Genomic DNA, 22,390 nt, shown 5'->3' with positions numbered 1-22,390 from the left:
CCTGGTCTACACTAGGCGTTTAAATCGGTTTTAGGAGCGTAAAACCGATTTAACGCCACAACCGTCCACACTAGGAGGCACCTTATATCGATTTTAATGGCTCTTTAAATCGGTTTCTGTACTCCTCCCCGACGAGAGGAGTAGCGCTAATATCGGGATTAACATATCGGAATAGGGTTAGTGTGGCCGCAAATCGACGGTATTGGTCTCCGGGCGGTATCCCACAGTGCACCAGTGACCGCTCTGGACAGCATTCTGAACTCGGATGCACTGGCCAGGTAGACAGGAAAAGCCCCGCGAACTTTTGAAATTCATTTCCTGCTTCCCCAGCGTGGAGAGCTCATCAGCACAGGTGACCACGCACAGCTCATCAGCACAGGTAACAATGCAGTCTCCTGAGAATCGAAAAAGAGCCCCAGCATGGACTGCACGGGAGGTACTGGATCTGATCGCTATCTGGGGAGAGGATTCAGTGCTATCAGAACTGCGTTCCAAAAGACGAAATGAAAAAGTATTTGAAAGAATTTCTAAGGCTATGACGGATAAAGGCCACAGCAGGGACTCAGTGCAGTGCAGAGTGAAAGTTAAGGAGCTCAGACAAGCCTACCAGAAAACCAAAGAAGCAAACGGAAGGTCCGGGGCAGGTCGAAAAACATGCCGCTTCTATGCTGAGCTGCATGCAATTTTAGGGGGCTGCGCCACAAGTACCCCACCCCTGATCGTGGATTCCGAGGTGGGGGTTGTAATCTCTGCCATGGCTGAGGATTATGCAGACGGGGAAGATGAAGATGAAGAAGAGGAGGAAGACCTAGCAGAGAGCACACAGCACGCCGTGAGCCCCAGCAGCCAGGAGCTTTTTATCACCCTGACGGAATTACCCTCCTCCCAGCCCTCACAATCAACTATCCCAGACAATGACGCCATGGAAGGGAGCTCTGGTGAGTGTACCTTTGCAAATAGCAAACATTGTTTTTTAAGCAAGCCTTTTTTAATGATTGATTTGCCCTGAGGACTTGGGATGCATTCGCAGACAGTATAGTTACTTAGAAAAGTTTGTTAACATGTCCGGGGATTGAGAGGAAATCCTCCAGGGACATCTCGATGAAGCGCTCCTGTAGGTACTCCAGAAGCCTTTGCAGAAGGTTTCTGGGCAAGGCAGCCTTGTTCCGCCCACCAGGGTAGGACACTTTACCACGCCATGCATGTAGCAAGTAATCAGGTATCATTGCGTGGCAAAGCATAGCAGTGTATGGTCCCGGTGACTGCTGGCATTCAAGAAGCATCTGCTCTTTATCTTGTTCTGTTATCCTCAGCAAAGTGATATCGTTCAGGATAACCTGGTTAAAAATCAGGAATTTAAGTAAGGGTGGTGGCCATTTTTCTACTGGGTTCGTGGACTGCAGCAGCTTAAAAAAAAACCTTTCCTGCACGTAGCGAAGCGGGGGGAGGGGAGGAGTGAAATGCCGATGATCTTTTTTGTGTTTGGTCACCGGCGATCTTCCCCAAGCTACCAGCCACGCAGTGGGTGGGGGGGTGGGAAGGTTGTTGATTAGCAGGGAGCTAGCATGATATTAGCCATGCGTTGGCGGGGAGGGGTAAATCACTACAGAAGCCGAAAGACAGTGGCTTACCATGGCCGCATGCAAGCTGAATTCTGATGCCCGGACCTGTGTCTGTGAGATCTGTAACTCCAGAGCTGCAAGCACTCACTATTAAGATGAAAAATGCGACCTTGTAGGGAAATCACATGTGCTAGGTGAATAGTGCTGTTCACTGTGAAAGAGTATAACCATTGTTCTGTAAAATGTATCTTTCTAAATATTTATCTCCCTCATGCAGCTGCAAATTTTTCAACCATCCCTCCTCCATCCCAAAGGCTAGCACAGATAAGGCAGAGGAAAAAGAAGACGCGAGATGAGATGTTCTCGGATATTATGGAAGTTACACGCAATGAAAGAGCTCATCTGAATGAGTGGAAGGACGTGGTATCAAATTACAGGAAAGAGGCCAGTGAACGTGAGGACAGGAGGGATGAACGTGAGGACAGGAGGGACAACCGAGATGAGAGGTGGCGGCAGGAAGACCGGCAGGAAAATCAGCGGTGGCGGCAGGAAGATCAGCGGTGGCGGGATGCAACTCTGGGGCTGCTGCGTGATCAAACTGACATGCTGCGGCGTCTGGTGGAGCTTCAGGAACGGCAGCAGGATCACAGAGTGCCGCTGCAGCCCCTGTATAACCACCCTCAACCCTCACCATGTTCCACATCCTCCTCACCCAGACGTGTAAGAACGCGTGGGGGGAGGCTCCGTGCACCCGCCCACTCCACCCCCGTGGACAGCCCAACCAGAAGGATGTCGTTACTGTGAATTTTTTTTAATGGCCTTCTCCATCCCTCCTATCCTCCTCCCAAACCACACCCTTACTTCTCTCCCTCTTTTTATAAGGAATCAATAAAGAATTCATGCTTTTTAAATGAGTGACTTTATTTGCATAAGTAAGCTGTACTCGAAGGGGGAGGGGGAGTTGCTTACAGGGACTGAGTCAATCAAGGGGGTTGGGTGTTCATCAACAAACACAGCAGTCACACTGTACCCTGGCCATTGATGAAGCTCGTTTTCAAAGCTTCTCTGATGCGCACCGCTTCCTGGTGTGCTCTTCTAATCTCCCTGGTGTCTGGCTGCGCGTAATCAGCGGCCAGGTGATTTGCCTCAGCCTCCCACCCCGCCATAAAGGTCTCCCCCTTACTCTCACAGAGATTGTGGAGAATACAGCAAGCAGCAATAACATAGGGGACATTGGTTTGGCTGAGGTCTGAACGAGTCAGTAATGTCCGCCAGCGCGCCTTTAAACAGCCAAATGCACATTCCACCACCATTCTGCACTTGCTCAGCCTGTAATTGAACAGATCCTGACCACTGTCCAGGCTGCCTGTGTATGGCTTCATGAGCCATGGCATCAAGGGGTAGGCTGGGTCCCCCAGGATAACGACAGGCATTTCAACATCCCCAACTGTTATTTTCTGGTCTGGGAAGTAATTCCCTTGCTGCATCCATTTAAACAGAGTAGTGCTTCTGAAGACGCGAGCGTCATGAACCCTCCCTGGCCATCCCACGTGGATGTTTGTGAAACGTCCCTTGTGATCCACCAGTGCTTGCAGCACCATTGAAAAGTACCCCTTCCGGTTTACATACTGGGTGCCCTGGTGCTGCGGTGCCAAGATAGGGATATGGGTTCCATCTATCGCCCCCCCACAGTTAGGGAATCCCAGTGCAGCAAAGCCATCCACTATGGCCTGCACGTTTCCCAGAGTCACAACCTTTCGTAGCAGCAGCTTAGTGATTGCTTTGGCTACTAGCATCACAGCAGCCCCCACAGTAGATTTTCCAACTCCAAATTGATTCCCGACTGACCGGGAATTTTCTGTCTGGCGTTGCAAGCTTCCACAGGGCTATCGCCACTCGCTTCTCTACTGTGAGGGCTGCTCTCACCAAGCCCTCTACTGTGAGGGCTGCTCTTGGTATTCTGGCGTTTCAGGGCAGGGGCAAGCAAGTCACAAAGTTCCATGAAAGTGCCCTTACGCATGTGAAAGTTTCGCAGCCACTGGGAATCGTCCCATACCTGCAACACAATGCAGTCCCACCAGTCAGTGCTTGTTTCCCGGGCCCAAAATCGGCGTTCAATGGATAGAATCTGCCCCATTACCATCAGGATCTCCAAAGCGCAGGGGCCCGCGGTTTGAGAGAATTCTGTGTCTACGTCCTCATCACTGTCATCGCCGCGCTGCCGTATCCGCCGCCTCCTCGCCTCGGATTGAAGGTCCTGGTTCACCATAGACTGCACGAGAGTGCGCGAGGTGTTTAAAACATTCACGATTGCGGTATTGAGCTGAGCAGCGTCCATGCTTGCTGTGCTATGGCGTCTGCACAGTTCACCAAGCAAAAAAGGCGCGAAACGGTTGTCTGCTGCTCAGGGAGGGAGGGGTGAGGCTGTACCCAGAACCACCCGTGACAATGATTTTTGCACCATCAGGCACTGGGATCTCAACCCGGAAATGCCAAGGGGCGGGGGAGGCTGCAGGAACTATGGGATAGCTACGGAATAGCTACCCACAGTGCAATGCTCCAGAAATCGACGCTAGCCTCGGACCGTGGACGCACACCACCGATTTAATGTGTTTAGTGTGGCCGCGCACACTCGATTTTATACAATCGGTTTTGTTAAACCGGTTTATGTAAATTCGGAATAATCCCGTAGTGTAGACGTACCCTCTGTCTTGAGCCCTGTCATGTCCTCCCCCCACTCTGTGGAGATAAGGTACAGAAGTGGAGGCAGGGAAACACCCCAACATTAGCACCCCTCTTCCCCCCACCTCTGCACAGCAAGGAGGAGGCTTCCTGGGAGCAGCTCCAAGGCAGAGAGCAGGAGCAGCACACGGCAGTTGGGGGAGGGACAGCTGAACTACCCGGCAATTGATAGCCTGCTGGGCAGCTGCTGCACAGGGAACTTAGGGGAGCGGGGAGCTGATAAGGGGGCTGCCAGTCCACCCTGGTTCCAAGCCCCCACCAGCTAGCTCCAACAAGCTGCTTTTTCTGCAAGCAATGGACAAAGCAGGCGGCTGCCAAACAACTGTTATAAGGGAGCATTGTGCAACTTTAAACAAGCATGTTGTCTAATTGATCATCAACGTAACAATGGAACAGTGTTAACCGGGACGACTTTAAGTGCAGAGTTAACTGTAAAGCATTGTTTTTTTTAACATTCATCATCAGCATGGAAGCATGTCCTCTGGAATGGTGGCCGAAGCATGAAGGGGCATAAGTATGTTTAGCATATCTGGCACGTAAATACCTTGCAATGCTGGCTACAAAAGTGCCATGTTAATGCCTGTTCTCACTTTCTGGTGACATTGTAAATAAGAAGTGGGCAGTATTATCTCCCATAAATGTAAACAAACTTGTTTGTCCTAGCTATTGGCTGAATGAGAAGTAGGACTGAGTGGACTTGTAGGCTCTAAAGTTTAGCATTGTTTTGTTTTTGAGTGCAGTTATGTAACAAAAAAAATCTACATTTGTAACTTGCACTTTCACGATAAAGAGATTACAGAACAGTACTTGTATGAGGTGAATTGAAAAATACAGTTTCTTTTGTTTATCATTTTTACAGTGCAAATATTTGTAATAAATAATAATATAGAGTGAGCAGTGTACGCTTTGTATTCTATGTTGTAACTGAAATCAATATATCTGAAAATGTAGAAAAAGCAGCCAAAAATATTTAATAAATTTCAGTAGGTATTGTTATTTAACAATGCGATTAAAACTGCTATTAATTGCGATACATTTTTTTTAATTGCAATTAATTTTTTTTTAGTTAATCACATGAGTTAACTGCGAATAATCGACAGCCCTAATCTTTATAAAAAATCTGAATAACAAACTTAATTAGAGTTAGGGGTGAACTCAAATTCATAGTCAAAATTTTCAAAAGTGGCTTGTGACTTTGGTTGCCCCAACTGGATAAACCTTAAAGAATCCTGGTTTTTATAGAAAATACTCTTTGAAATAAAGCCTCTTAAAAGCATCTAAACTAAATCACCTAAGATCACTCATTACTTATAAAAATATTGGGCCCTGTAGATTTTCGGTGCAGTTACTTTTTTTTTCTCGTAATGTGTGATAGCAACAACAAATTTAACAAAATATAACGGGAAAAGAAGAATCTTGATATATTCTGCTTTTATGAGATTGACTTTTGTTGTTGTTTTTTATATCCTGCTGGAATAAATGATCAGAAATGCTTGAGATTGTATACTGAATGTATTGACTAGATCACTGTAATAATTAAGGGATGGTTTCATAAGTTTTTTAATTTCACCTGTGGTCAAAATATAGTTTCTAGTATTGAGTGGTAGACCCAGCTAGCTTTCCAAACTAGTGACTTTTGTGTGGTCTGCCTCTCTTTTCTGGGGCTGACTTTTTTCTCATCCATTTCCTGTTACCACAGGAACGCTACCTCCAATCAGGAGTGTAAGATGAGTAGTCTCTTTTCTTCTTCACAGTTTGTCTGGCAAAGGATATTCTATGTTTGGGTTGGCTTGTACTAATGTAACTTATCAGCTGCTGTGTATATTCTCCTTCTGCATGTGAAAAAACAACCATAAATGTACCTTTTTAGTTCATATGTTTATATTTATTCTTTTTTGTGTTAAACTAGGAACCAGATTCCTTAAAGAAGAGTCAAGGCGTTGGTCCAATCAGAAAAGTTCTCCTTGTTAAAGAAGACCATGAAGGACTAGGCATTTCAATCACAGTAATAAATACTTATATCTATTTTCCACCTTCTGTCCTCATTTACAGTTAACTTTTAGGTCATTGCTATAACTGAGGGAGAATAGTTTAGGTGATACTGTAGCATGCAGTGATGCATTTTTTGACATTTGGACAGATTGGAGTATTACAAGTTGAATAGTAATCTACTGGAAAAAACATTTAAACAGAACTGTTTTTATATACTGTTGTCTTTGAACAACAAAAGTAGTTTTTACCATCACTGTTCAGGTTTTATCCAATGTAAGAACTGCTGTTGGAAATGTACAGAAATATTAACTTGAAACGTGATGATATTAAATTTAGCAGGATTATTTTTATAAAATATAAGGAACAGTGAGTCTACTGCTTTTAATATCATCATCATCTCGTGCATTAGACTGCATGTATAAACTAATGCAAATCATTTTGAGTTCTAGAATGTGCAAGATAGCTGAAAAATATCTGAAACCTCTAATTTTTTTTTAAACTTCTCACTTCAGAAACATGCATTTAAAAAACTCAATAATATTCCATTTCTGGGCCTAGGCTTTATATGCAGGTTAGTTAGTGGAGAATTCTGACAACCAATGAGTATAATCTTGGCAAGCAAAGAGAAAAATGAGGTTTTATAATAGAAATGCCTCACAGAATCTTGGCATAGGCCAGCTTCTTCAAATTTTGGTGTCTACTTCATACATCCAAACAGGGGCGGCTCTAGACGTTTCACCACCCCAAGCATGACGGCATGCCGCGGGGGGCGCTCTGCCGGTCCCGCGGCTCCGGTGGACCTCCCACAGGCGTGCCTGCGGAGGGTCCGCTGGTCCCGCGGCTCCACTGAAGCCGCGGGACCAGCGGACCCTCCGAAGGCACGCCGCCCTCCCAGCGACCGGCATAGCGCCCCCCGCAGCATGCCGCCCCAAGCACGCGCTTGGCGTGCTGGGGCCTGGAGCCGCCCCTGCATCCAAATAACAGTGGGCTGATTTTCAAAGGCTAACTCAGTGAATGCAGCAGGCAGGGCCGACTCTAGATTATTTGCTGCCCCAAGCTCAGGTGGGGCTGGGCTTGCAGGCGGCACTGGAAGCGGAGGGAGTGATAGCACCTTCTCCCAGGGCCTGCAGGGGTTTTACCCCCTCCCCTGCCCGGCCGCGCAGAGAAGCCCCAATATAAGGGGTGGCGCAAGGCAATGCAGCAGCCAGTGCGCAGATGATGCGGCGCAGCCCCAGCTCCCTGGCTGGACTTGCCCTCTCCTCCCCAGGTAGCGGCTGGGCCCTGGCAGCTCAGCATTCCAGGGCTAGGGCTTCCCCTTCCCGCTGCAGTCAGGGGCACGGCGCCTCGCCCCATCTAAGTGGCACAGCTCTGAGAGCGCAACTGCCCTCCAAAAAAAGAGATGGCCGGAATGCCGCCCTGGAAATGTGCCGCCCCAAGCACGTGCTTGCTTTGCTGGTGCCTGGAGCCGGTCCTGGCAGCAGGTGCCCAGTGTCTTTTGAAAGTCGGGTCACTTTGATTTAGATATGTAACTTTTAAGCAAGTGAGCCTGAAAATACTGGCCATAGTGCCTATATTTTATTGCATCCTGGAAGTAGCTGCTAAGTAACTGGCACAGTGTCTGATGTATAAAAACATTTTTTTACTTTTACAATCTTGTTTCATCAATTTGTATATCTGATTTAAATATTTTTCTGTTAATAATCAGAATTACCACCATTCACGCTTTGAGTATATAACTCAGATTTGTTCACCTGTCTGGGGGCAGAATGGGGGAATTAAAGGAATCATTAAATGAATTCTTATCACCAAAGGTGAAAATGTCTAATTTTCTATTGTGAAAACTGAAACAAAGATTTAAAAAGCTATCAAGACATTGCTTTCCTGCTAACAGCTATTTAAGTAAACCCATCTTTTTCTTCTTTGTGGTGTTAGGGTGGGAAGGAGCACGGCGTTCCAATACTAATCTCTGAAATCCACCCCGGTCAGCCTGCTGACCGATGTGGAGGTCTGCATGTTGGAGATGCCATTCTAGCAGTAAATGGAGTGAATCTGAGAGATGCCAAACATAAAGAAGCAGTAACTATTCTTTCCCAGCAGGTAACTTATATTATCTATCAGTATGTGGCTATGTCTTCTTTCTTCTTACCTATTGAGTTGCTTGGCATTTTTAAATTTTCTTTCAACCCAAGCACTTGTGTTTAGTGTTTCCTGCAGCTGTATCACCTTATGTTTTTATGCACTTAGATAGGCTGGATCAGTACTTAGATTGGAGCCTTCCATCTAAATGTGTAAAGGAGCAGTATTGATTATTATTTTCTCAGTCAGTACTAAACTATTACAACCATATTTTATCCAAAACCTGAAATATTACTTTTTATTGGAAACGTTGCCATAATTTCTCATGAAAACTGTAAGTTAGCCATCTCATGTCCTCATTCTTTGTGGGCTGGACTACATCTCCCATGATGCACCATGGCCTCCCTTGATGTACTTGCTTTTCCTCTCCAAATAATTAATAGATTTACTTAAATTCTTGGTAAACTTGTTCTTCACTAAGCATAAGTTTTGCAGACTTGGGGATCATACACATTCATAGCAAAAATGTTTAATCCCTATTTTAATGCAAATTTCAGTGCATCCTAAACTATAGAGCTATTATTGCACTTTGAGTAAGTGGTTAATTCATATATTTTCCCAAAGCATTTCAGATATTCAACAAAATATACTTGTTAGCAGTCCAGTTTAACCCCTAGCCATTTTGTGAAATAAGTACATGATAATCTTTATTGTATTCTAGAGAGGGGAGATTGAATTTGAAGTGGTGTATGTTGCTCCAGAGGTAGACTCAGATGACGAAAATGTAGAATATGAGGATGAAAGTGGACATCGCTATCGCTTGTATCTTGATGAATTGGAGGAAGGTGGAAATTCAGGTTCTAATAGGAAAAATGCAAGTGCAGCTGTCAAACCATCAGAAGGTAAAACTTCTTTTGCCTAAATGTTAAAAGCTGAAATTTCATTATACAAACCTGTTTGACTGGAATTAAGAATTTTTAATGAATTTCATATGCCATCATGCAGCCAACTCACCTGGCTTTGTTAGGTCTCTCTGAAGTTCCTCATTCAGTCGTCTTGGGTAGCCTAGATAAATCTGTATGATCTGCGGGTTTTCACTTTCTCTTAACCATGTTCCCATGTGAAAATTGATTATTCCTACTTTTTGTTTTCTGACTCTTGTCCAGTCCTAATACAGTGACAATTGGTTCTTCTTTGTCCACTGTTTTGTAGATGTGTTCAAATATTTCTTCTAGATTAGAGAAGCATGATTTTCCTTTACAGAAGCAGTGCAGATTTTCCTAAAATATATTTATAAGTCTTTATAGTTCTATTTTTTAGTTATTTTAATGAGTTTTTCTGAAGTAAAGCTCATTGGTTTGTAATTCCTCAGATCACCACAGCACCTGTTAAAAAAATTATTTTTAATTTGCAGTGTTTGATAAGAAACCAAGTGTTGATGGACATGAAAATGGAGACCTAGGAAATTCAGTTGAAACTCCCTTAGAAGAGACTGCACCCAAACTAGCTGATTCTGCTGAGTCCTTGCCCTAAAGAAATCAACTGGCCTGATCACTTCTTCAGGAAAGATTGATAATCAGAATAGACTGTTCCAAATTTTATATACCATAGTAGGTTGTAAAAGGACTATTAAAAATCAAAGGAAACCTGTATTACTGTTGCCTGAAAAAAATGGCGGTTACCTCAGGGCTTCTTTGTGAGCAATTCATAACGTGTAAAACTCTGTTCTTCTGTGACACACATTAGTTAACACATTGCATGTAAAATGGATTTTCCTTGAACTGTAAGCACCAAAGCATGTCGTTTCCAAAAGATAATCTTAATGCATTCAGCTTTGGATCCTATTGATGTCCTTGACGGGTGTAGAATAAAATTGTAGCCAGCTTTATTTTGTTCCTTTGTCACTGAGTAAAAGCAAAGAATTAACAGCACTTTGATCCAAACTAACCTTTAACTGTTAAAAAAGGGAGAAGTGAATATTTACCACTGCATCCCTGAATTTTCCATTGAGGTTTTTTGAGCTGCAATTTAGAAGGGGGGGCGGGGAGGGAAAGGGGGAACAAAAAATGTCATGACTCAGATTTTCACATAATAGCAAAAAGCAAATGTTTTAGTTTAAGAAAACAAAAGTGGAAAGAACAACTGTTGAGTATTGTAAATTCTGATCTCCCAATACACAATCATTTTACATCTGAGGAGATTTTCAGCATTATTTAATTTCTTTAAACAATTTATTGCTAATCAATGCTGCACTTAAAATATTCTCCAAAAGTATTTAAACAGAGCACTGTTCTATTTGTTTTTTAAATGCAAAATTAGTGTAAAAATAGCTTACTGCTTGTTCAGAATTATGTCTGCCCTTGTGCATTGTATCTGAGCATCATACAGTCAGTATTCGTTATTGAATGTATACTGTTAGGACTGATATGAAGTAGTTTTATACATTGAGTTGTTCATCATGGGCTTGATCCTATGAGATGCTGAGTACTTTTGGATGGGTACTGAACACGCTCAATTCCCATTGAAATTATCTTTAAATCAAAGGGAGTTGAAGACACGCCATATCTCGCAGCAAGTGCTCAGGGCCATGAAGTATCTGGTCCTAAATGGTATGACAGTCCTGTTAGCCTATAGCATTTTAATTGTTACTGTTTAAATGAAATACTGTTGCCTTCCAAGAGCAGTTATATCCTAAAATAGATAATTGATGTACATCTAAAGGCCCAAGGCATGTTTGGAAAATGGTGACGTTAATGGTGGTTTTCTTGGCTAGTTTCTCATACTGTATCTATAGAAATTTTAGTGAAACACAATATGCTCCATATGCAAACTATAAAAAAGTGTAATAGTTTTTATTAACCCAGGATAAAGCACGAAATACCCTGCTCTCCTATTTACTGCTATGCAGCCTGTTAAACTGTAATGTGAAAAGATGAGATTTTGTATTTTGAGAGTGAAACTAATGTGAAATAACAGCTTTGCAAATGTTACTGTATTGATGTACATAAATAGAGGAAAAATCTCTAAGGCCTTTAGAGGAATATCAATTAATCTAACGTTTAATGTTCAAAACTTTTGATGTAGAACACAGTTCCTTATCCCTCTGAGGAGCACTATATATATGTTTATAGAGGTATCTTTAAAGTGTATATACTTTATTCAAAGATTTTGCTATTTATAAAACCTTTAACTGTTGCTCTTTTCATTAATTTTTGTGCATGGTTCCATTCACTCAAAAAGCTGTTTCATTTACAGACAATTTTTTTTGTGGTAAAGCATATTAAAATACTCTATAATATTGCCTCTAAGCATATGTTAATATTTAAAAAATAGGGCTGAATGCATAAGACACATATCACCAGTTGCTTATGAAGCTCCATGTATTACATGAATTGTTCAGGTGCATTTTAGCAGATGAATTCATCGCTGTAATGTTGCATCCAGACATTCATTGTGTCACATCTACTGTCATTCCAGTAAGGTGTACTCTGAAGCTGAGTGTAGCATGGAGCTCATTGTATTTCTCTGTCAGAGAAGGCAGTTCAATTTTCACTTTTTGGGTATTCCCTCTCTGTTTGAAGATGTTAGACATGGCCTTCTGTCATGTCTAGGGAAGCTGCGTAGGGATAGTTATCTGTGGGAAAGAGAAAGTCCCTTCACCCACTTGAAGCACCTAGAATCTCCCATTTCAAATACTTTTGCCCACGTCCAGTTTGAGGTTGGACAGGGTTGCTGAAGTCGTTTTCCTTCCATCCTCACTCTGCCTGCCTGCTGCTTTGATCATCCTGTAGGTGAGATCAGTGATAGAAGTGGTGTACTGTCTGGGAAGATGACCAGCATTGACAAATTAATGCCAAAATTCCCCTTACCCCCCATGTCAGTTTTTCTGACCTTTGTTTGGGAAGCCCTGAGTCGGACAATATTGCTAGGACTTTCTGTGAAAGGATAGTGTGGTTGTACTCCATACTTCCTGCTATAACACTGCAGATTTATTGTTGGGATAGTGAAACTATTAGAAGTTCTTTTTTAAGGCAACAGTAGTTTAACAACAAGTTGCAAAATCTAAATGCAATCTATAAATACATTACTCTGTTTTGCCAATAACTGGAAAACTCAAACCCACTGCTTCCCAGGGGTTGATTGAGTTGGACATGAAGAGTTTCCAAGGAAAGTAAGATTTTCATTTTTTATTTTTAAAAAAGTATAGAACATTGTTTACTTGTATATATTTTACTTCAGATAATAAAACAAAGCTCTTAAGAGAATAGAGTGCAGCTTTGTGTGGATAATTCCTTGGCCATATTTTTTAAATCTTCAGTGGAATAACTATCTCTTGGTTTTTTAAAGGAGAATGGAGTTTGAAGGGAGATGGGACCACTGCTTACTAAGAAACAAGCTTGATGGTAGTAAATTAACTTGGGTCATAAATTTGTGTTTTTGTATTTCTGTGGTAGAAGTGTATTTACTACAGTGGAGAGGGTTTGTATGTATCTCAAACTTACCACAGATGTGTTGATAATGGATATGGTGAGCAATATTCAAATGTTATTTATTGTATAATCTATCCAAACACCCTTCCATCTTGGGTTGGTCTCATATCTGTGGAAGGTGTAACATTTTGCAACAATTGTATTATACCTAGTTAAGCTGAGTTTCATATTTTTTTATTAGCCTGTAAATAAAGATGGGATCTTATGCATTACAGTGGTTTCTGTTCCTAATTTACAATTAACATTTCAGGTTTTCTCTGTTTTATTTATAAAATGTGAATAGGCAGCAAACAGCATACGTGATCTGCTTCTGCTAAATTTATTATTTTACATCCAGATACAGAGTATCGAGCCCAAAAGACATTGACAAAAATCAAACTCCTTAATATAAAGATTAAAGCTAATACAATCTTGGTCAGTGAGATGTAACAGCAAATTAAAAAAAAAAGGGAGATGGAGGTGTAGGAGACCTCTCAAAAATAATTAAATTTGGGAGATGTTTCTTGTTGCAGTTTTTCTATACGGGGATGGGGGAACAATCTGATAAACACCAAGTGTTTGGTTATAATGCTATAAACATCTCATAGCCATCAGCCAAAAAGAGCTGCAAAGATCCAGACCATTGAAAACCAGTCAAAGGATTAAATCTTTGGGCACCATTGAAAGCATGAATATATCCTCCTTTTCTATTTGATATGGAAAAAGAATAACAGGTGGAATGTGTGTGTGTGTTTTTGGTTTTTACACCATGGGGATACAGTAGATGCCATCCCTTGGAACGTTGGTAATTTCTAGTAATCACTTAAAATTAATTTGTATTAAAGCTTTTCAGTTCACATTTGAAGAGCCCCTAACTAATATTTGCTTTATTACAAAATAGTTCTATTATAAAAATATTTAAAATTTCCTTTTACTTACCCCTGAGTTCAAGCTCTTCTATTTCCCCTATAAGAGCTGATATCCACAAGAACCTGAAACAGCATTTTTCTGTGTGCTCTACACTGCTTTGTTTTATTACTGTAATGTCTAAGAACCAATCAAGAATGGGGCCCCATTGTACCAAGCATGGCACAAACAGAAGTAAATAGACCCTGTCCCAGAAAGCTTACAATCTACATAGAGCAGATAGAGGCAGGGTGGGCAAAGGGGTAGAACACATCAGCAGAGTGAACAATGTGATTGCACAAAGCATGTTAGTTCCACAGAAGAAGCGGAGGAGAAGAGACTGAGGGAGGGAGAGGGTTGGATTGGCAAACAGCCAATCAGCACATAGCAAAGGAAGTACAACAGTGTTTCCCAAACTTGGGATGCCGCTTGTGTAGGGAAAGCCCCTGGCGGGCTGGGCCAGTTTGTGTACCTGCCGCGTCTGCAGGTTCGGCCAATCGCGGCTCCCACTGGCCATGGTTCGCTGCCCCTGGCGGGCCGGTCCAGTTTGTGTACCTGCCGCGTCTGCAGGTTCGGCCGATCGCGGCTCCCACTAGCCATGGTTCGCTGCTCCAGGCCAATGGGAGCTGCTGGAAGCAGCTCAGGCCGAGAGACATACTGGCCACCGCTTCCAGCAGCTCCCATTTGCCTGGAGCAGCGAACCGTGGCCAATGGGAGCCGAAATCGGCCAGACCTGCAGACGCGGCAGGTAGACCGGTCCGGCCCACCAGGGGCTTTCCCTACACAAGCGGTGTCCCAAGTTTAGGAAACACTGAAGTACAAACTGCAGAAAGTTGTCTGAAGGTCCCTGCTGTGGCTGCTTCTGCAGCTGCCCCATCAGCTGGAGTCTGGCTGGTTCCTCCTTTATAGTTGTCTCCCAAGCCCACATGTCAGGGGCAGAGAGGAAGCATCACTTGGGTCCTAGTTTCCCTAGACTGGTGCAGGGGATCTCCCCGACATATTTCTGGGCCTCAGAGGTGCTGGGAGAAAGGGTGGCTCTAGTGGATCCCATTTTACTCCGCCCCCACATCCCCACCCCAGTGCAGGAGTCCCTGCTTTGACTTCTGCAGCTGCTTCTACTGGCTGGAGTATTTGGCTTGTTCCTCTGCAACTTTTTCAGGCAACATGGCAGTGGCAGTGAGGCACAATCTAGGTCCTAGTTTCCTGTGGGAGTAGGGGTGCGTGGAGGATCGACTCTTGCAGGGAAAGCTGCACTGTAGGCTTGAAAAGGTTAAGTGATTTTCAAATAGTTCCAACTTTTTTCCTTAGGCCCTTTCTGTTCTGGGCCTGTCTTTGCAAACACAAAGAAATTGAGGGTTGGTAATGTAGCAGGCCTGTTTGTAGGATGGGGATGGTATATTTTGCAGACTGAAAATCTGAATAAGGATGCTACAGTATGTGCACTGAGTGGTGAATCTTTAATATTACAGGAATGCAAGTTACTGGTAAACTTATGGCTGCCTTTGACAGAAAAGCATTAGTTCAATTTCTTTTCCCTCCCTTCCCCCTTTGGCAAGTTGTGGCCACGTCATGTGAAGTAATTATTTTCCTAGTAGGATCCATGTTAGCAGCCCTGTCATCTCTGTGGTCGGTTTGTCCCAGCCATAAAAGCAGCACTGCATCTGTTCCTGACGTTCCCTGCATCTGCACGCATGCACGTGTGGAGACCTGTGCTGGAAGCAGGCAGAGCTCCTAGCCCACATCTCTTGTGCTAATAGTCTCTGGGGTAAAATTTTCAAAAACACTTAAGTCCCGTTTTCAAAAGTGACAATCACTTAGGAGCCCATTGAAAATGGGACTTAAGTTCCTAAATCAGTTAGGAGCTTTTGAAAATGTTACCCACGGGCTTTAGCTTTTTCAGACATCATATAGTTATTAGAGAGACAAGGTGGGTGAGGTAATATATTTTTTTTTTTTGGACCAACTTCTGTTGGTGAGAGAGACAAGCTTTTGAACTTACACATAGTTCTTCTTCATGCGACCTGGTAGGATCCATGCTAGCAGCCCTGTCATCTGTGAAGAAGAGGAGGAGCTCTGTGTAAGCTCAAAAGCTTCTTTCTCTCACCAACAGAGATTGGTCTAATAAAAGATATTATCTCACCCACCTTGTCTTTCTAATATCTTGGGACCAACATGGCTACAACAATACTGCATTCCCTATAGTTATGCCAGCCTTATTCACAGAGCACTGAGGACAAGGGTATCTGTTCTCAGTGAATTGCACTGAGGAAAAGCAGCACAGATGCAAATGTTTGGAAGACTATTTATAGAACATTCAAAAGGCATGTCTGCAGTCCCTATTAAAATGTGTGAGAATATCTGGATTATTTTTAATGAAATAATGCAAAAATGGTAACGTTTTTTAAACCATCCTCTCAAATAGGGATGATTTGTATCAGAGACCATACCTAGGTCCTCACCTCTCCCACCACACTGATTGTCTTCCCAGCTTCATGACCCTTCTTCAACCTTCCTTCTCCCTCCACATCGAGCACCCTAACCCAGCTCTCCACTGTTGTTTACCCTCCTCCTAGCCTGATAGCCACTTTCACTTGCCCACCTCTTCACTGCAGTCACTTCCAGATCCCTGCTGGTTCACTTCATCAATCACATGGGCTATGAGTGCTCAGCTGACTGCTTGCCAACTACTGGTTCTCTGCCAACAGGTTAACAACCAGTAATGAAGAAGCAGAGCTTTTTTTATAAGTGTTTTTATAAGTGACTACAAGGCACTTCTGGTATTTCAATAGACACCTTTTGATCAATCAAAATAAGTGCCAGAGATCAGGGAGGGTCTCTCTTGGCAGGGAGACATCTGGTGACTTGCCTGTTTAAGGAAGGTTAACAAACTTGTTACCAAATATATCTGTAAATCTTGGCAGGTCCTTGCTGGATTAAATCTTAATCTTCCTGGTAACAGCATATTAGTTAGTGCACGTAAACTAGTATATCATGGTGGGGGTGTCCTGTGAAGGTTGACATCTGAGGGTACTTCTAGTGGTGAGCTCCAGCCGGTTTGCACCGGTTTGCACGAACCGGTTGTTAAATTTAGAAGCCTTTTTAGAACCGGTTGTTCCAGGACAACCGGTTGTAAAAAGCTTTTAAATTTAACAAAGGTTCGGGCAGCTGTCCACCTGGCCCCCAGCCCCAGCTCACCTCCCCCTCTCCCCTGAATGCTCCGCCCTCCTCCTCCTCCCCCTCCCCTGCTTCCCACAAATCAAATGTTTGCGGGAAGCCTGAAACAAGGAGCAGGCAGGTAAGCCGGGTGGGAGGGGGATGGCGCGCGTGGCCCAGTCCGGCTCCACCTGAGCGGCACCCCCTGGCCCCGGCCGAGCGCCCCAGCCCGGTCCCGGCCAAGCACTCCCAGCTCAGGCTGGTCCCGGCCAAGCGGCTCTGACCCGGCCCAGCTCGGGACCCGCAGCACCGGTCCCGGTGCTGGCCGAACGGCTCCAGCCCAGCCCGGGGAGTCAGGCCTCACGGCTCCAGCCCCAGTGCCGGCCGAGCGGCTCCGGCCCCGGTGCCAGCCCGGGGAGTCAGGCCCCGCGGCTCCGGCCCCGGTGCCGGCTGAGCAGCTCCGGCCCCAGTGCCGGCCCAGGGAGCCGGGCCTCGCGGCTCCAGCCCCGGTGCTGGCTGAGCGGCTCCGGCCCGGCCCGGGGAGTTGGGCCCCGCGGTTCCAGCCGAGCGGCTCCGGCCCGGCCCAGCCCCCGGGGAGTCGGGCCCCGCGGTTCCGGCCGAGCGGCTCCGGCCTGGCCCAGCCCCCGGGGAGTCGGGCCCCGCGGTTCCGGCCGACCGGCTCCGGCCCGGCCCAATCCCCGGGGAGTCAGGCCCCGCGGTTCCGGCTGAGCGGCTCTGGCCCGGCCCGGCCCAGGGAGTCGGGCCCCGCGGCACCGGTCCCAGTGCTGGCCGAGCGGCTCTGGCCCGGCCCGGCTTTGGGAGTTGGGCCCCGTGGCACCGGTCATGGTCCCGGCGGAGTGGACCGGGTCCCGGCCCCAGGCAGTGTGGTAAGGGGGCAGGGAGGGGGTGTTCTGTGGGTTGTGGGGGGGGTGGTAGGGGTCAGGGCGGTCAGAGGGCAGGGAACAGGGGGATTGAATGGGGGCAAGGGTCCCGGGTGGCAGTCAGGAAGGAGCAGGGGTTGGATGAGGTGATGGGGGCAGTCAGGGACAGAGAGAAGGGGTGGTTGGATGGGGCAGGGGTCCTGGGGGCCATCAAGAATGAGAGGAGGGGTTGGATGGGGCGGCAAGGGGTAGTCAGGGGACAGGGAAGGGGGGGGATGGGTCAGGGGTCCCGGGGGTGTGTGTCAAGGAACATGGGGGGTTGGATGGGGCATGACCCCCCCCCCGGCGGGGGCACAACACCCCCCCCCCGGGGGCACGACCCCCTCATGAGGTGAGGAGGAGGGAACCTGTTGTTAATATTTTGGCAGCTCATCACTGGGTACTTCCCTTCTCACTGGATAAGCTTTTCTATGTTTTAGAATCAGTTTGCCTAAGGGAAGGGAAACATTAACCTTGAGGACACTGAGTGTAAATAGATTTGTCCTCAGCCGTCTGTATATAGAAGCATATTTGCCTTAGTAACTCCTCTCCTAACACAAGGCTTGTTCCAGCTCACTCCCTCTTGACCCCTCCTTTCTTTGTGTGTGCATGCGCGCGCGTGCATGTGCATTGGCCTGTTCTTTCTCCCTCATAGTGGGTGGAAGTTTTTGGTTGGTTTCTTTTTTACATGCCCTACTTTGCTTCCTGCTAGCTACTTCCCATCTTAGCCTGTGGTGACACAGCTGCCTTCTCCCTGAGACTTGTGGCATGAGGTGGAGCAGGCCAGAGCAGAAAGATGCATCCCCAGGAGTGGAGAGGTGTGGATGTTCTGGACTCAAAGACACCCAGAAACCCTCTTCTCCCTGGCACAACATCTCCTGTTGGACACCAGGTGACATCCACCTGGGGATTTGGTAGCTTTGTAAAGGCTGAGACAACATACATACATGGTGTATTTAATTGTTCAGGCTATCAGTGGGCTGAAAAAGATATCCCTTTTCATCCCTTAGTTGCCCAAAGAGTGCTTAGTGATCTCTTGAGGGATACATTCTAGTTACCACATTCATATTTTTGAGTTCCTAGATGCTACAATGATGAGTGCCATTGAAATAACTACAAATAAATAATAGCTGTGGGTGCATCTCAGAGTATGAACATGGAGGCTATTCCTTCCAAACATGGAGGTGAAGCTACAAAGCATCTAGCTACAGGAGCTAAGTACCAGTGCATTCAGAGTGTGCACCCTGATCTTGTAATTGGCTCCACATAGGTGCAAGGGACTGCCTAAGTGGAACCAATTATCGAATCAGGGCCTCAGTACTTAGCACTCGCAGTTTTGGGTCTTGAGAGTACAGATGAGGTGGACTTTCTAGAAGGAAACTATCAACTGACATAAAGATTTCTGTGTAGGCAGGCGTGTGAAAACAGCATCATTCATTCACAAACATGTAAGTTTTACCTGAATGCTCAGCTCTTCCTTCCTCAAAAAATGAATGAGGGTAGGGAAAAATTCTAAAATTTTGTTTGGTCCTAAAATTGTTTTTTCTTCCAGATAATCTTAAATCCAGGCAAAACGTCTGAATTGATTTTAGCTTTTTTGAGAGAGAGACGAGCTGTGTGCTGTGAACAAGATCCATATGCATTAAGGTAACCTAATGTGGTGGTTCTAACAACTTGAGAGAGTTGATTAAATAGGAAAAGGGCAACTTTATTTTATGCTACCTCCATGGATGGGAACAAAAACAAAACTTGTCAATTTCTGTAAGTAAATAATTGGAATTTGTCATCAGAATCATAAATATCTGTTAATGCTTGCCAACATAATCTCCATGCTAATATGCTAAGAACTTGGTGTTTTAATTTGGTATCACAAGGGGGCAGCAAGTTCCTTTAATATCCTTTAAGCTAACTTGGGTTAAAGGATTTTTTAAAAATGCAAATAAATATACCACCACTGTCACTTTTTTTAATTATTTAAAATTTTTAAACAAAGCTTGTCTTTCAGAAATTGTTCTAGTAATACATAGTCTTTGGAGATAGCCCATCTGGAATCCAAGATGTAATAACCTTATGATAAGGGCTACATGTGTAAGTCACTGATTTTCCTATAGCTGTAAGATCATATTAATTATCAGAATATTTACACTGGTGTTTGAACATGATCCTCCAACGACATACACACAAATTGATATGATCTCAGGCAGGGCTTAAATTCAGCCAGTGTTGTCTGGAGTGGAGCACTGCTAAATATTTTAGCCCTGAGCTCCAGCATCACTCTCCACTGTGGGGCTAAAGCCCTGAGCCCTGGCAGCCTCCAACAGAGAATGGGGGTTGGGGAGCATGTTGTGCTCCAGGAAATACTCTGAGAATTTAAGCCCTGGTTTCAGGTATCACAGGATAATGGTGTCAGTGGAGGATCATGTTTAAACATCAAGGTAAATATTCTAATAATTGTTAATACGATTTTGCACTTGTAGTGGAAACAGTGACTTTTGCTATTACATCTTTGTGAGTGAACTTAGTGTTCGTCAAAGCGAGGGACCAATGGCACTGGTAAACCGCAGTCGGGGTACAGGAACAATTTGTATAGTGGGGGTGCTGAGAGCCACTGAACCAACCTATAATCCTGTATATGATGGAAACCACTTCAAGCCATGGGGTGTGGCAGCACCCCTAGTTCCAGCACACAAATCACAATTGAGGGCATAGAATATTTCCAGTCCTGGGCGCTCTCTGGAAGCAGAGACAGCCAATTGTGCCAAACTGTATGGTGGTTTTGGGAGGAGGACAAATGAAAACAAGGCAGGGACCAGACCACCATCATGGTAGCTTCACTGCACCTGATTCAGGATTTGAAGCTAACTCTGTGAGGGAGAGAAGTTAATTCAGTCACCTTTGAGAGCACTGTGCACCAAATCCCCCAAAAGTCATTATTTCATTCTCCATTTCTGCCTCTGGGGAAGAGTGAATAATGTACTCAGTTGCCAAAGAACCGGAATGGTTCTGAATCAATTTACTGTACACTTGTTTGTAAGTAAAACTCAGGTCTTTGGATGTCCATTGTTGCTTATGGTTTCATGCCAATAAGGAAAGAAGGCTGAGAACCATGAGGGATGGAGTATGACAAAAATTATCAGTCAGAATGATACCAGTCAAAATGAATTAGAGCTTATAAATGGGCATCTTAATAAATGCCATATGCCAGTGTGTGTAAACACGTAAGGCAGTAGGGTAGTTAGTTCAGCAGCTCTACCAAAATACCCACTTATTGTCTAACTTGGATGGAAAGCTCCCAAAAGGTCCCGGTCATGTCACAGTGCTATGTATGCCTGAGTCTCTCTAGAAGACAAATAGTATGAGCAGTTCATATTCTTTTCACAGCTTAGTATGACTCACATTTCCATAATGCAGGAACCACACGTTTCCAGGTCGCCCTATTCAAATTTTATAAAACTGTCTGTCAGAGCAGATGCTGTTACTTAAGGATAAAAAGCTTAGGCATACATAGGAAGACAAGCTGCCTCTTTAAGTAAGATCTGCTACTTGTTTTAGGGATCTTGGTCTTATCACCTAGGTTTCCATTGCCTGCAGGACACACGGTTTTTCAAGGATTTTTTTTTAAGTCCTTTACATCTTCAGTGGGGAACTGGATTTTTTTTCTTAACTGACACCCCACCCTCTGGGTGACCATGGACAAGTGGTTGTGTGCCTCTTTGCCTCAGTTTATCCATCTGTAAAATGAGACAGCTGCCTGGCAGAAGGTTAGTTAATATTTGGACAGTGCTTTGGGCACTTGGGAGAAAAAGATCTGGTTTCTAGTATCTGTATAAAGTATTAATGAACCTGATCAATATGTTAGCTTAATGTAGCTATAAATAACTCATGATTTTTCCTCCCCTTCTCTGATGATGAATGGGTACAATACCACCATCCTTTCTGCCATCTTTCCCTCCTAGATTAGTCTCTTGGCTCCAGATCCTCAGGTGCCTAACTTCTATTGATTTCAATGGGAATTGCTGTCCACTGAAGTCCAGATCTTCAGTGGGAGCTGGGCACCCAAATACCATTGAAGGGCTGGGCCTTAGTGTTCATCAAGGTCCTGCCAGCTCCTACTTCAAGCAACTTCTAGTAATCTACCTAGCAAGCAGGACATTACTGCAGACTCTACTTAACTACTACACATTTATTTTTAGTTTCTGTAAAGAAATGAATTGAGTTTATACACATGTACTGAAGTGTTACACATTGCAAGAAGGAAAAAAGGTAAATGAACTATTTCATACTGAGGAACTAGCCCAGAGTTGTATCACCTTTAATGTGTATATTGTAATTAAATTATAGCTAAGTAATTTAAAAAAAAAAACTTCTAGTAATCTCCCATGAAGCAATCAGCCTAGATGTCCCACTCTCTGTATATTTGTCTTGTTTTGTACTTAATTATTTTTGATGGGTCCTTTAAACTGTAGGCTTTTGGGATAGATTACCTGCCCTACAGCAGTATATACACTTTTAAGGCTAATTACTTCCTGTTGTGATCTGGTATGATTGACTAAAGAAACCCCCGATATCT

The 22,390-nt window shown here is 44.5% G+C and overlaps 1 protein-coding gene across 2 annotated transcripts in view; it reads left to right on the top strand.

Annotated features, from left to right (window-relative positions):
- GOPC (golgi associated PDZ and coiled-coil motif containing) overlaps positions 1–13,074 on the top strand; it is a 47,266-nt gene extending 34,192 nt beyond the window's left edge. For both annotated transcript variants that reach the window (XM_045010961.1, XM_045010962.1), the window contains 4 exons: positions 6,214–6,309; positions 8,229–8,393; positions 9,094–9,274; positions 9,787–13,074. In XM_045010961.1, the coding sequence (XP_044866896.1) occupies positions 6,214–6,309; positions 8,229–8,393; positions 9,094–9,274; positions 9,787–9,905 (561 nt within the window). In that variant the 3' untranslated portion in view covers positions 9,906–13,074. The remainder of the gene's footprint in view (positions 1–6,213; positions 6,310–8,228; positions 8,394–9,093; positions 9,275–9,786) is intronic.
- Positions 13,075–22,390: the final 9,316 nt, after the last annotated feature.

This window comes from Mauremys mutica, chromosome 3 (assembly GCF_020497125.1).
Source record: "Mauremys mutica isolate MM-2020 ecotype Southern chromosome 3, ASM2049712v1, whole genome shotgun sequence".
Taxonomy (NCBI): domain Eukaryota; kingdom Metazoa; phylum Chordata; order Testudines; family Geoemydidae; genus Mauremys; species Mauremys mutica.
Note: the sequence above shows the minus strand (reverse complement) of the source record. Positions and strands in the feature narration are given on the sequence as shown.